Source organism: Dendrobates tinctorius, unplaced genomic scaffold, assembly GCF_039654945.1.
Source record: "Dendrobates tinctorius isolate UK_male_01 unplaced genomic scaffold, ASM3965494v1 ptg000029l, whole genome shotgun sequence".
Classification (NCBI taxonomy): domain Eukaryota; kingdom Metazoa; phylum Chordata; class Amphibia; order Anura; family Dendrobatidae; genus Dendrobates; species Dendrobates tinctorius.
The window spans coordinates 19,729,552-19,742,118 of record NW_027361697.1 but is presented as its reverse complement, the minus strand read 5'-3'; the positions used below and the strand labels follow the sequence as shown (position 1 = coordinate 19,742,118).

Genomic DNA, 12,567 nt, shown 5'->3' with positions numbered 1-12,567 from the left:
AGATGACACATGTCAAAGTTCATAGTTAGCAGACAGTATAAAACTTCATAGTAATAGTTAGTAGCTGTTCTTATATTGACATGTCTATTTTAATTTCACAGGTTGTTAAAAGGAAAAAAATAAGGAAAATTAAAAAACACCTATATACTGAGCAAGAAAAGCAAATCTCGGACACGACCTCCTAGAGATTTGCCTCAGCTTCCTCCAGATCTGCGGCCTGACAATTAGACCACTCGGCTATACTAACAGGTTCCTGCAAGTGTATCCAATGTGGAAGAGACATATGTTGAAATAAACCATTAGTTAAAAATTAAATTGTAAGGATCCACATTTTAATCAATTAAAAATAAATGTTTTATTAATAAAAAATATAGAATATATATTTTTTTAAATCTTAGGTTCGGCTTATTATTCCTATTTAATGATGAATTAGAATAAAGGAAAAAAAAAAGGGGAATCACTCATCTGCCAAAGCTCAGTGGCAGAGTGGGAAGGACAATGTGCTCCACACCTGCAATATTGCATACACCTTCAGGATCGTACCACAGGAGGAGCACACAGCGCTTCTCCAAATACCACATAGCTGTTAAACTCCCGCACAGAGTCAGTAAAATCCTCCCAAGAAATCCTGGTATAACGTTCCGTAGAGCACCTACTATCAGGAGCATCATAGCACCTAGTCGCCTCAAGCCAGTAAGCAACAGCCATGAGGGGCATATTTCAAACACTAAAGGGGCTTTTAAGGCTATGCGCCCACGTTGCGTTTTAATCCTGACACTCAAAACCAGACTCCTTCCCAGAAATTGCGCGCTTTTTTCTGAGCGATTTCACCGCGATTATGATCGTGATTTTTGCCGAGACTTTCGCGTGCGATATTCAAGCACTTTTCAAGCGATTTGAAGCATCGCTTGGAAAGTGATTGACAGGTTGGTCACACTCGTCAAACATAGTGTTTGACAAGTGTGAGCAGCTTTTTACTATTGAGGCCGCCTATGCGGCTTCAATAGTAAAAGATAGAATGTTAAAAATGATAAAAACAATAAAAAATCGGGGTATATTTACCTTCCGACGTCCCGCGCAGTCTCAGCGATGCTCCCGTTTCCCAGCGATGCCTTGCGAGACCTGTGATGACGTTGGTGTCCCGTTGCTATAGCGATCTCACGAGACCGCTAGAGTAACGCGAGACTACTTCATCACAGGACCTACTGGGAACGCTGAGGCCCAGGAAGGCAGCGCGTGACACCGGAAGGTAAATATACCCCGGATTTTTTCTTTTTTTTTTTTACAGGGGTATGGTACCCAGGGCCTGGAGGACAGTCTCCTCTCCTCCACACCGTGGGTACCAACCGCACATGAGACACTTAACTTCGTGCATGGTGGGCATAGCCGCATGCGGGAAGTAAGCGATTCTCGTGCAATTCCTATGGGTGCGGAATCGCGGCAATTCTTTGCGATTCCGCAAAAAAGAATGAGCATGCTGCGTTTTTTTCCACGATGTGATTCCGCCGCTGAAAAAAGCGCAGCATTAGCACAGCATGTGCGGAATGCCATAGGAATGCATGGGGTGCCTTCTGTACGAGTTTTTTAAACGTTTTCGCGCCGAAAATCGCTGCAAAAAGGCTTAAAAATTGCATCGTGGGCACACAGCCTAAATGCGGAACTAAGAACTCTTTATGCTGCCAGAGTATTGGGCATAAGATGATGGATATCCTCTCCTTTTCCACTAAAGAAAAATTCAACATACCCTACTTTTTTATTAATAAAACATTTATTTTAATTTAGATCCTTACAATTTAATTTTTAACTAATGGTTTATTTCAACATATGTCTCTTCCACATTGGATACACTTGCAGGAACTTGTTAGCATAGCCGAGTGGTCTAATTGTCAGGCCGCAGATCTGGAGGAAGCTGAGGCATATCTCTAGGAGGTCGTGTCCGAGATTTGCTTTTCTTGCTCAGTATATAGGTGTTTTTTAATTTTCCTCATTTTTTTTCCTTTTGTTTAACAACCTGTGAAATGAAAATAGACATGTCTATATAAGAACAGCTAACTATTACTATGACGTTTTATACTGTCTGATAACTATGAACTTTGACATGTGTCATCTGACTGTTTGGAGCTCATTTTTTTTAAATCTGTGTACTTAATGCACCAACTATGTATGCTTCGTGTGGTATTTCCTGAAGAAGAGGTTGCAAAAAACCTTGAAACGCGTAGAATAAACCACTGTCAAACTTTGTTAACCTTCTGCAATTTCATCATTTGGGCAGCGCGGAGGAAATCCACGTATTCCTTTGCAGAATTCAGTGCACACTTGGCATGCCTGAAAAGTTCAGTCACTCCTATTTGTTCTCCAGCCTCCTCTTCCTCGATTTGAGAGCTCTGGCTTTACAGGAGACAATCGGAAAACAAATAAGTGGGAAAGTACTGAACTGCTGGGTCACACCAAGAATGCACCGCGCTCCTGTGCTTGGTATGAAAAGTCATTTTGTACTGAAACACTTCATTTACTGCAGGCAGAATTTAGATTTTAGAGATGCACATTAGCAGCAGCAGCCACACTACTGCAAAAGGGCACAATCAGGGAGTCACACTGGGCCAATGACAAAGAAGAAGACTAACGTGAGATGTTGAATCATTAACGAGGTTGTCCATTACTTTTTCAATGATGACGAATCCTTAGGATAGGTCATCAGTTTCTAATCGACCAGGGTCTGACACTCAGCACCCCCACCGATCATCTGGTGACAACGGCCACTGGCCAGAAGTCCCTCGCTTGTGGAGCTGGCAGTCTTCGGATAGAGGTCACCGTAGGGTATTACATTTTTGCCTCCTATTGATTTGAATAGGAGGTAGATGTGCCAGCTCCAGAAGTGAGGACTTATGGCCGGCAGCCCCTGACACAAGCAGACCCCGGCCAATCAGACATTGAAGACCTATCCTAAGGATACGTCATCAATGTTAAAATAGTGGACAACCTCTTTAAAATAAGTCCGTCTCATGTAGAACATCTACTATGACACACGAGAATAAACTTATAACCAAGATATAAACGTACACATCACTGTGGAGTATTGACCTTAAGTTTTATGTTCACAAAGTTTTGTCAGGTGTTCAAAAACTAAGGAAAAATGCCATTTTTGGAGGAGTTTTACTTTTCCTGATGGGTATGAACACACTTTTTTGTAGAACTTTTTGGACTGGAAACTCTTCAAATCCTCAAAAGTAAAAGCCCTCAATCTTCTGCTTAGTTTCCACTCCAAAAAACATCAAACAGACTCCGCGTACACCCATTAAGAGATGTTTCCTGGAACGTTTTTCCTTTTAAAAAAGACTGACTACTTGGCGGAACCGTATGGACACTTATCAGTGGAGTCCGTCAGGCGTAGAAGATGTTATGCGTTGTGTCCATCACACTCTTATGGCTTTTGTTATAAACGAAACCAACAATTCAGCCATGAAGAGAGTTGAAAGAATGGCTGACACCACATAACGCGGACCTCCCCCTGGCAGCACAACACTGATGTTGTCGCCACATTTTTCCCTTAGAGGAACAGGTGCTTCTACCTCTCAGACTAAGCAAATATCGTTATAGCTATAGAAGAGGATGTTTACCTTTCGATTAGATCTAGGCGCAGTTGGTGGCCATGCGGTAGAGTAATCATCTCCAGTCCACAGCCCACTCCCATCATCTTTTCCATCTCTGACGAGACATCAAGTATCCTAGTAACCTGAAAGGTGCAAAGGTTCATACGTCTGTATTCAGGAAGCTAATTTTAGAAAATATATTGGAGGTTCTCATGGACACTGAAATGCATGTAGCAGCCACTACGCCGTTAGGTTATGTGCCCACGTAAGCAGATAATTTCTGCATCAGAAATGGACTCTTTCCCAGAAAACGCACGTTTTATTTCCGCGCATCTTCTGGACTCATAGGAAATAGCTAGAAACGCGGACTTTTCCGCAAAATTAATGAGCGTGCTGCATTTTTAACCGCTAAGTGTTTCCTATGCGGAAAAAAACGCATCAATTGGCACAAAAAGGGAATAATGCATTGAAATGAATGGGATGCTTATTTTAAGCGTTTGTAAAGCGGTTTGACCCCGAAAAATGCTTCAAAAACGCTTACGTGGGCACGCAGCCTTACAGTTGAACCTCTGCCTTGCTTCTAAACCAGCACAAGTAATGGCGCGGCGGCAGAAAAAGATGGTTAAAATATGATTGCTTGAATTTATAGGCCCGAAATGTGTTAAGCCGGGATCACACAGGCGAGGAATACGGCTGAGTCTTGCATGTTAATACCCGGCACTGCCGCCGGCACTCAGGAGCAGAGCGTGTGGCTCCATGTATTGCTATGCAGCCGCAGGCTCTGCTCCTGAGTGCCGGTGGCAGTGTCGGGTATTAACATGCAAGACTCAGCCGTATTCCTCGCATGTGTGATCCCGTCCTTACCCAAAAATTCTACTTAATAAAACAACATTTCTGGCTGGAGCATCGTTTTTATTAGAATTCTGCCTTGTGCCTTTCCTCTTAGAGATTTTAGAATGAAGTGATAACTGGGTGTTACCATTCCACCTGTCTGAGTGCAAAAGATCACACCTGAATTGGTAACAGAGTTGTCAATTTAAATTCTATGAGGGATAGCGGAGAAATGGCACAATGCAGAGCTCTGAGAAAAGCTGCTCCAGAATTGTAATGTCGTGTGGATTACAATCATTTATTAAAACAGATTTCAAAAAGGGATGACAGATCCTCTTCAAAGCCCATGTTTGGAAAACTTCATTAATGACTTGTCCAACTGGATTATTGAAACCCAGGAATAGTCCCTTAGGCTGGAGTCACACACAACGAATAAAAAATTGGTCCCAATTTAACGGTCCGAAATCGCACAAAGGTATCTTAACCATTGATCCGTTTTTGATGCGATTTTTCTTCATTGATGCGATTTTAATCGCATGTAAGGATCCGTTTGACATCCGTCTGGCGAGATTTTCTCACAGGATAGCTAAATGGACATATAATGGAGCCCAATGACAGGCTTCCCCACACAAACGAATTAATAGATCTAGACACATTAAATAAATAAATAAATATATATTTATATATATATTTTATACATGTCATAGAGACACACATATATATATATATATATATATATATATATATTTCAAATTCATACAGTTCTTCATTGCAGAATAGCCGCAGAAACAATTGCCGGCTTTTGTATAACATTCTCCTGCCCGACATGAAATGCCACATGGTTTACATATAGTTAACCATTTCATTTCACGTTTTTTTTTTTATGTCTATCACTATTAATTAGATGAATGTTTGTGGGTAAAATGTTTGAGTTGTAGGGGTTCATTTAAGGGGTTAATTCGTTGTATTAAATTGCGGGGACTCCCTGCAGCCTCAGTGATGTCAGCGGGAGTCCCTGCAATTTAATACATCGAATTAACCCCTTAAATGAACCCCTACAACTCAAACATTTTACCCACAAACATTCATCTAATTAATAGTGATAGACATAAAAAAAAAAACATGAAATGAAATGGTTAACTATATGTAAACCATGTGTCATTTCATGTCGGGCAGGAGCATAATTATACAAAAGCCGGCAATTGTTTCTGCAGCTATTCTGCAATGAAGAACTGTATGAATTTGAAATATATATATATATATATATATAAATGTTTCTCTATGACATGTATAAAATATATATATAAATATATATATATTTATTTAATGTGTCTAGATCTATTAATTTGTTTCTTTACTTAATCGGACACTGTGATGTTACTGTATTTTGGAAAAAAAAATGCCGGCTTTTGGTGCGATTTTATCGCAAGTCACACATCTAGTCCGTTTTTAGTCCCATTTTTTCTCGCCCCCATAGACTTGCATTGTCGAATCCGATCCGAAAATCGGTGACAATCGCAGCATGCTGCGATTGTCTTGGTCCGAGGATCGGATCCGATCAAAAATCGCATGATGGGAGCTGCCTCATAGAATAACATTGGGACGAATGCAATGCGATTTTTTATCGCATTGCATTCGTCCGTTTTAATCGCCAGTGTGACTCCGGCCTTAGACCAAAAATAGTTTCTCCAGAATTGCCATTATAAATAAGATGGACTTAAATGGGCTTGTCATTTGGTCAAAAGCGATCAGTTTTTGCTCTTATTTTATTTCTGCTGCTCCAAAGTGCTGTATTCTTTTTATTTTTATAAAATCCACCTTACAGTTCCAGAGATGAGACTTTTTTCATTATTACTATGGTCTTTATACGAGAGGTGTTGTTCACAGGATCCTCTGGGGCGGGTCTTTATCAGACTATTAATGCAGAACAGATTAATTAGCAACAACCCTTCAGTAAAGACCATAAAAATTAGCACTAAATAAGAAGGCCTATATGTCTGGGACCGTATGACTGATTTTAAAAATAAAAAAGCAGAATATCCAGGGAAGCAGAAGGAATAAGATGAGAGCAAAGACCGGACACGTGACCTGGTGACGGGGCTTTTTTTTTTTTTAAATAAATTTGGAACAATTCAGTTTTGTGGTCTGAGTTGCGCACATTAAAGAAAAAGGGCCCTTACTGCTTTCCCACTTGTATATATTGCACCATTGTTTGATTTGTGCCCTTCCCACAATCAGAAGGCACTTTACCTTACAGTCCATACGGAGGATGTGCTTGGCAATAGTCCTTGGGTCATTGTTTGTGAATAGTTCCTTGGCCCGTTTCAGTAGGGCTGTTTCCAATGGTTTATTTTCAGAGGGGAGTAAAATAGATTCAAAGTCATTTGGATTAAAGGAGGATACGTTCTCATACACCGGCCTAACGAACTCTACCTCGTTCCCCGTATCGGTATGTTCAGGTTGTGAGCACTGAGATATACTGTCCTCCAATGTGGGGAAATTCAGTTCTGAGTTACTAAGAGAGAAGGTCTCCTCGTCATCTGTTTTCTGACTTTCCAGAAAACTATTGTGTGACGAATGTGTCTTTGTCCACCCAACGTCCTCTATAGGAGTAGGGTGCAGTTCACAATAGTTGGCTTCGGCGTTCTGCCAGGTTGCAGGGGAGTGTGACTGCTTGACATACAATGACTTGCTGGGCTTTGGAGGGGGTCTAGGACAGAGCTGACTGTCTGATCCTCTCAGTGCCTCTGCAGAGTGAGCCTCGGAGCTGAACCTCCGGATTTCTGTTGGGCTTAACGTAGGTTCACTTCCAGTCCTGAAGACATGTGGTCTTGGTGTTAACCTGCCATCCATTCCTGGTGACAAGTATGGCTGTCTACTGCCTACAAAAAAGGTGTCCATATTAATACGATGTATCTGTGCATATTGGCAAACATTTATCAGTGACTTGCCCTCAACTCCAGTCCTCAAGACCCACCAACAGGTCATGTTTACAGGATTTCCTTTGTATTCTATAGGTGATGGAATTATTGCTTGAGCAGGTGATGAAGTTATGACCTGGGCAATACTAAGGAAATCCTAAAAACTTGACCTGTTGGTGGGTGTTGAGGACTGGAGTTGAGAAACACTGATCTAGACCATTCCTATAACCTACAAGGTTATGGCTACATATGAATCCCATGTTGACCTGCCGACTTATAAGCTGATATCAGACTAGTGACAGACATGATCTGCAGTGCAACAATTTTCCAATATTTAAGTGGAGGTTTTGTAAATGCATCCTAAGGTAATAGCAGCTCTAAAAGTTGTAATGGACCCAGGACAGCAAAATACCTAGACACTTACTTAGTGGTAGGTAGCTTTCCGATTGGTGAGAGTTCAGTGGTCGCCTCTTTTCCCGCATGTTGTCTAAACACGATGGATGGCTGCCGCTCTTCTCTTTATTTCTGGAAGGACCAATATACATATACATTACAATTACAACAGAGTACATAATATCTTTCAAGGGTCTATATTGACTTCTACAATTGATGCTACCAATAGATTTTATCTTTCTCTGTGAAGAGGCTATTTGCATGTTTAAAATTCCTAGAATAGCATTGCATGGCCTATAAGTCTCCATACACCAACTTGGTGCTCTCCACAAGGAGAAACTTCCTCATCTGTCCTCTGGATCAACATGTTAAGTCTTCCTATGAAACTGGTCGCACTGTGTGAATGTGAATATTCCATATGAGGCTATGAGTAACCATTTCTATAATCTAATGACTATCTAATGTACAGATATTAAGCCGGCTTCTAGCTGTACTGAGCTATATGAAGGGTATATACAATTATTTATATGCCGGTATGGCCACTAGGTGGCAATGCTTTTTTTTTCCAAGCAGAATTAGACTAGCAGTAGAAGTTCTTTTAAAGGGAACCTGTCAGCAGGATTGTGCTCAGTAACCTACAGGCAGTGTCAGGTCGGCGCCATTATACTGATTACAATGATACCTGGGTGATGAAATCCGTCCTGTGGTTGTTGTTTAATCTTTATTTTCAGGTATGAGTTAATGATATGCTCGTGCTCCGGGGAGGCCTGTGGGGGGTTTTCATGTGGAGCTCTGATTAGATATTCATGTGTATGGCTTCTGATAGGTCACTGATTCCTAGATTATATAATCAATATTATATATACACACATGATAAAAATAAAATCCCCTTCTGCAAGCGCCAGCACTGCACCATGATTACATTCATTATGTGCACGTAATTATTATTTTTTATAGTATCTATAATTCCTAAAAAAAAGAAAAAAATGTTTGAAAATGGCACCACCTGTGCAGTAGCATCTATTGGTGATCCCATAAATGCTACTGCACAAGCAGCGCCATCTTGGAAAACTCTTCTTTTTTTCTCTAGCTAGATGGCGGTGCCTGTGCAGGAGCATCTATGGGATCGGGTGCGGCTGGCACCATTTTCAATCTTTTTTTTTTTTATGAATTTTTAGATACCATCAAAACTAATAATTACATGCACATTACAGATGAGATCATGTGTGCAGCGCCACCGCCTGCCTGAAGGAGGGAAATTTGTTTTAAACATATATAATCAGTATGTAAACTAGGGGGCAGCTCAGTAAGGGATCAGTGACCTGGCAGCGGTCTGCATTATGAATACCTAATCAGCACCATATGAGACCCCCAGAGGCTGACCCTGGTGCACAAACATATCATTAAAGCCCCCGTCACATTAAGCGAGATCGCTAGCGAGACCGCTGCTGAGTCACAAGTTTTGTGACGCAACAGCGAGCTCAGCAGCGATCTCGCTGCATGTGACACCTATCGGCGACTAGCCACCCCGCCTGGTATCGCTGATCATGCAGGAGTGTCCTGGGCCTTTTTTTGATCGTTGGTCTCCCACTGTCCAGCACGTATCACTGCGTGTGGCAGCGGGAGACTATTGATCAGAGAGCTCCCAGCGCTGTAAGCAGACACCGGGAGCTGGTATCCAAGGTAAACAGCGGGTAACTAAGCGTGCGCGTCGCTTAGTTACCTGCTGTGTACTCTGGATACCAGCATGCTGGGAGCTGGTATCCAGGGTACACAGCGGGTAACTAAGCGACGCGCGCGCTTAGTTACCCGCGTGTCGCTGGTCCTGATCTCTGGCGAGTCTGCCTGTTTGACAGCTCACCAGCGATCATGTAGCGACACACCAGCGATCCTGAGCAGGTCATATCGTTGTTGGGATCGCTGCTGCATCGCTATGTGTAACGGGACCCTAACTACAAACTGAAAATAAAGATTAAACAACCACCACAAGCTGCATTTCATCAACCAAGGTATCATTTTATTCAGTATAACGGCACCAACCTGACACTGTAGTTTACTGAGCACAGTCCCGCTGACAGGTTCCCTTTAAAAAAAAGAATTATTCCTCATTCAGCGAATTTCTGTTACTCTTACTATAAGGACAAAGGTAAGCCGTGAAGGATGGCGAGCAGAGATCTCTAGTTTGGCAAACCAATACTGAAAGAATGAATCAGTAAGGGCTTGTGCACATGTTGCAGATCTAATGCTTTCTTGCCAATGTAGATTTGCTAGTAAAACCTGAAGCAATCCTGAGGCCAGCAAAGTGAACGAGAAACCTGAAGCGTCGTGCACACGTCGAGTATTTGTGACAGCAGGGAGTGTCCCTACATACTGACACTCTCCTTTGACAAGAGTAATGAATAGTGATGAGCGAACGTGCTGGGATAAGGTGTTATCTGAGCATGCTCTGTGCTAAGAGAGTGACTTTGGCGTGCTCGAATAATAGCCTATAGTCCCCGCGGCTGTTCAACAGTCGCGATGCAGGCAGGGATTGTCTCCACATGTTGCGGCTGTCGTACATATTTTCGAGCACCCCGATGACACTCTGTTAGCATGCTCGCTCATCACTAGTATATGATAATGAACAATGGATTTTATGAATATTCAAGAGGAATAACGGAGGAACATCCCAAAGCACAGGTCTACAAACTGATGCTCCAGAAGTCTAATATGAGCAATACTAAAAAAAACAAAAAAAAAAAAGGCAAATGAGAGAAATTTGTGTTCCATCGTGAAGATATTTATAGAATAACAGAAAAGGATGGGTAATATATACATTTTTTTTAATTATTTTTTTTATAACCTGCACAAGTTTGATCACAGACCTTAGCAGATTTCCCTGGATCAGGTTTTGCTCTGGTGTTAGTCCTTGACCATGACCTATATTGAGACTGAGTCTTTTAGGGGTGTCTGCTTTCTCTTCCAGTACTCCCATTTCCAAACGCCTAACTGGGGAGACGCCATACTTTTCCTCGATACACCTTAGTGGTACCGTCCTGTTGATAGGCTGGAAAATGATGGCTCCGCTCTGCAGCGACACCGGCTTGCGATTGCCCACGTAATATCTGACTAACGCGGGGATGTTGTCAAAGCTCTCGTGTTCAAACTGGTACTGAATCCGACTGTAAGCTTCGTTGAGCCGGATGAGGACTTTATTTATCTTGAAATGTTGGGAGAGGTTTTTCCACTGACAGGTGAGCACGAAATTTCCAGGGCTGGACAACGAATCCCTGATCAGAAAGTCTCCGTCTCTCCTCACCAGGCTCTCGGATATCTGCAGAAGAAGGACATGGAGTGAATTCATTCTGGACGAGGCTCATTAGGCGTGTATAGAAACAAAAGATATATCACCCTATATACATGTATAATAATACATGATAACCTGTATCAATAGGGGAGGGCTAAATAGGACAGAAAAAGGAAAAATTAAGAAGAAAAAAAGATAACCGGCACTCGAGCAGAATGCTATAAAATGTTCAAAATTCGTTAATTTTTTTTTTTTTTTAGATGATAATGTGCAATAATATCAGAAGTCCGTCCACCACAATTATAAGCCGACCATACGATCCAGGCGCCGTCTATATAGCATATGGATGATGAGAGGACAATTTATAAAGAGCGTCCAGCTAGCCATAATTTAGTTGGTGTCCAATTGAGCAAAAACATTTGCTATGCCCAGACATTGTGTCCGTCCGGTCCTCTGTGCCGGTCAGATCAGGGCAGTCGTCACTTCTTAGTCCATGCCAGCATCCTGAGCGCCACTTGTGCTTACCAGACCGCGTGCAGTTATGATGCCAGGCTGAGGATTCCAGCTGGCAGAGAAGACCAGACCGGATGTCGGACCAGGGCCATGGGAATTTTTTTGGCTCAGCTCTAAGTTGGAGTCGTACAGTCCATATAGGCCAGATTTCCTACTAGGTTTCTAAACCAGTTTGTCCTATAACCAACGCTGGTATTTTTAAGAAAAACAAGTGGCAAATGGCGTTATTTCTACGCCTCCATTACTGGAGAGATTCACCGACTCCACAGCCGCTACGCCGATGATGTGACTCCATCAGAGCATAGGCCATTCCTATAGTGTTGGCACAATTTATCAGCAGACATCAGATTTCTTCTGCAACGATTGGAGACCGTATCTGAGTTTTCCGATAATGCTATAGCTGCCATCGGACAATGAGCATTAACCCCATGATCACTTTTACAATCTGCAGACCTGGTTCGGTGCCGCTGACCCGTGGCTGCATTTTGGATTAATCCATCATTTTTTTTTTTATTAATGTTGTCAGCACTTGTGACATGGGAATCTCATCCATGTAATGGAAGCATTTTCCTACTCTCTCTTCTGACCTCTCGTCTGGGAGCGATCACAGAGGTCACCGCACCGGTAGCTGCTTCTGGTAGATCACAAGTCCCCAGCGATGGGGGAGGGAATAATATTTGCTTGTTTCACTTCCATCCACGGCACTGTACTTCCACAATACAGTACACAGAGATTATAGGAAAATCAGTGCCCTTCTGCTGTTGGGTTCATCTACCAGTAGCAGCTACAGGGGTGTGACTATAGAGTATGTAGGGGCTGCAGTCACATCCAGGTCCTGGAGCCTGTCCGGTCTAAAAGGTCCCTTTGGTCCAATACTATTAAAAACAGCAATACTTGGCGGCCCTGTTGGAGATTTTACATTGGGCACAAAGCGGCTGTATACTCATTTACTCACCGTCAGCTTTCAGTTACTTATTAAGAATCACGTGCGTCTAAGTCACATCCAGCGCATTCTTACAGATCCGTTCCAAGA

General features: G+C 42.3%; 1 protein-coding gene across 3 annotated transcripts in view; it reads right to left on the bottom strand.

The window, feature by feature from the left end:
- Positions 1–12,567, bottom strand: part of BCAR3 (BCAR3 adaptor protein, NSP family member) — a 146,888-nt gene that overhangs the window by 5,228 nt on the left and 129,093 nt on the right. For all 3 annotated transcript variants that reach the window (XM_073571418.1, XM_073571420.1, XM_073571419.1), the window contains 4 exons: positions 10,600–11,048; positions 7,767–7,867; positions 6,672–7,303; positions 3,618–3,733 (listed from right to left, as the gene is read on the bottom strand). In XM_073571418.1, coding sequence (XP_073427519.1) covers positions 3,618–3,733; positions 6,672–7,303; positions 7,767–7,867; positions 10,600–11,048 — 1,298 coding nt within the window. The remainder of the gene's footprint in view (positions 1–3,617; positions 3,734–6,671; positions 7,304–7,766; positions 7,868–10,599; positions 11,049–12,567) is intronic.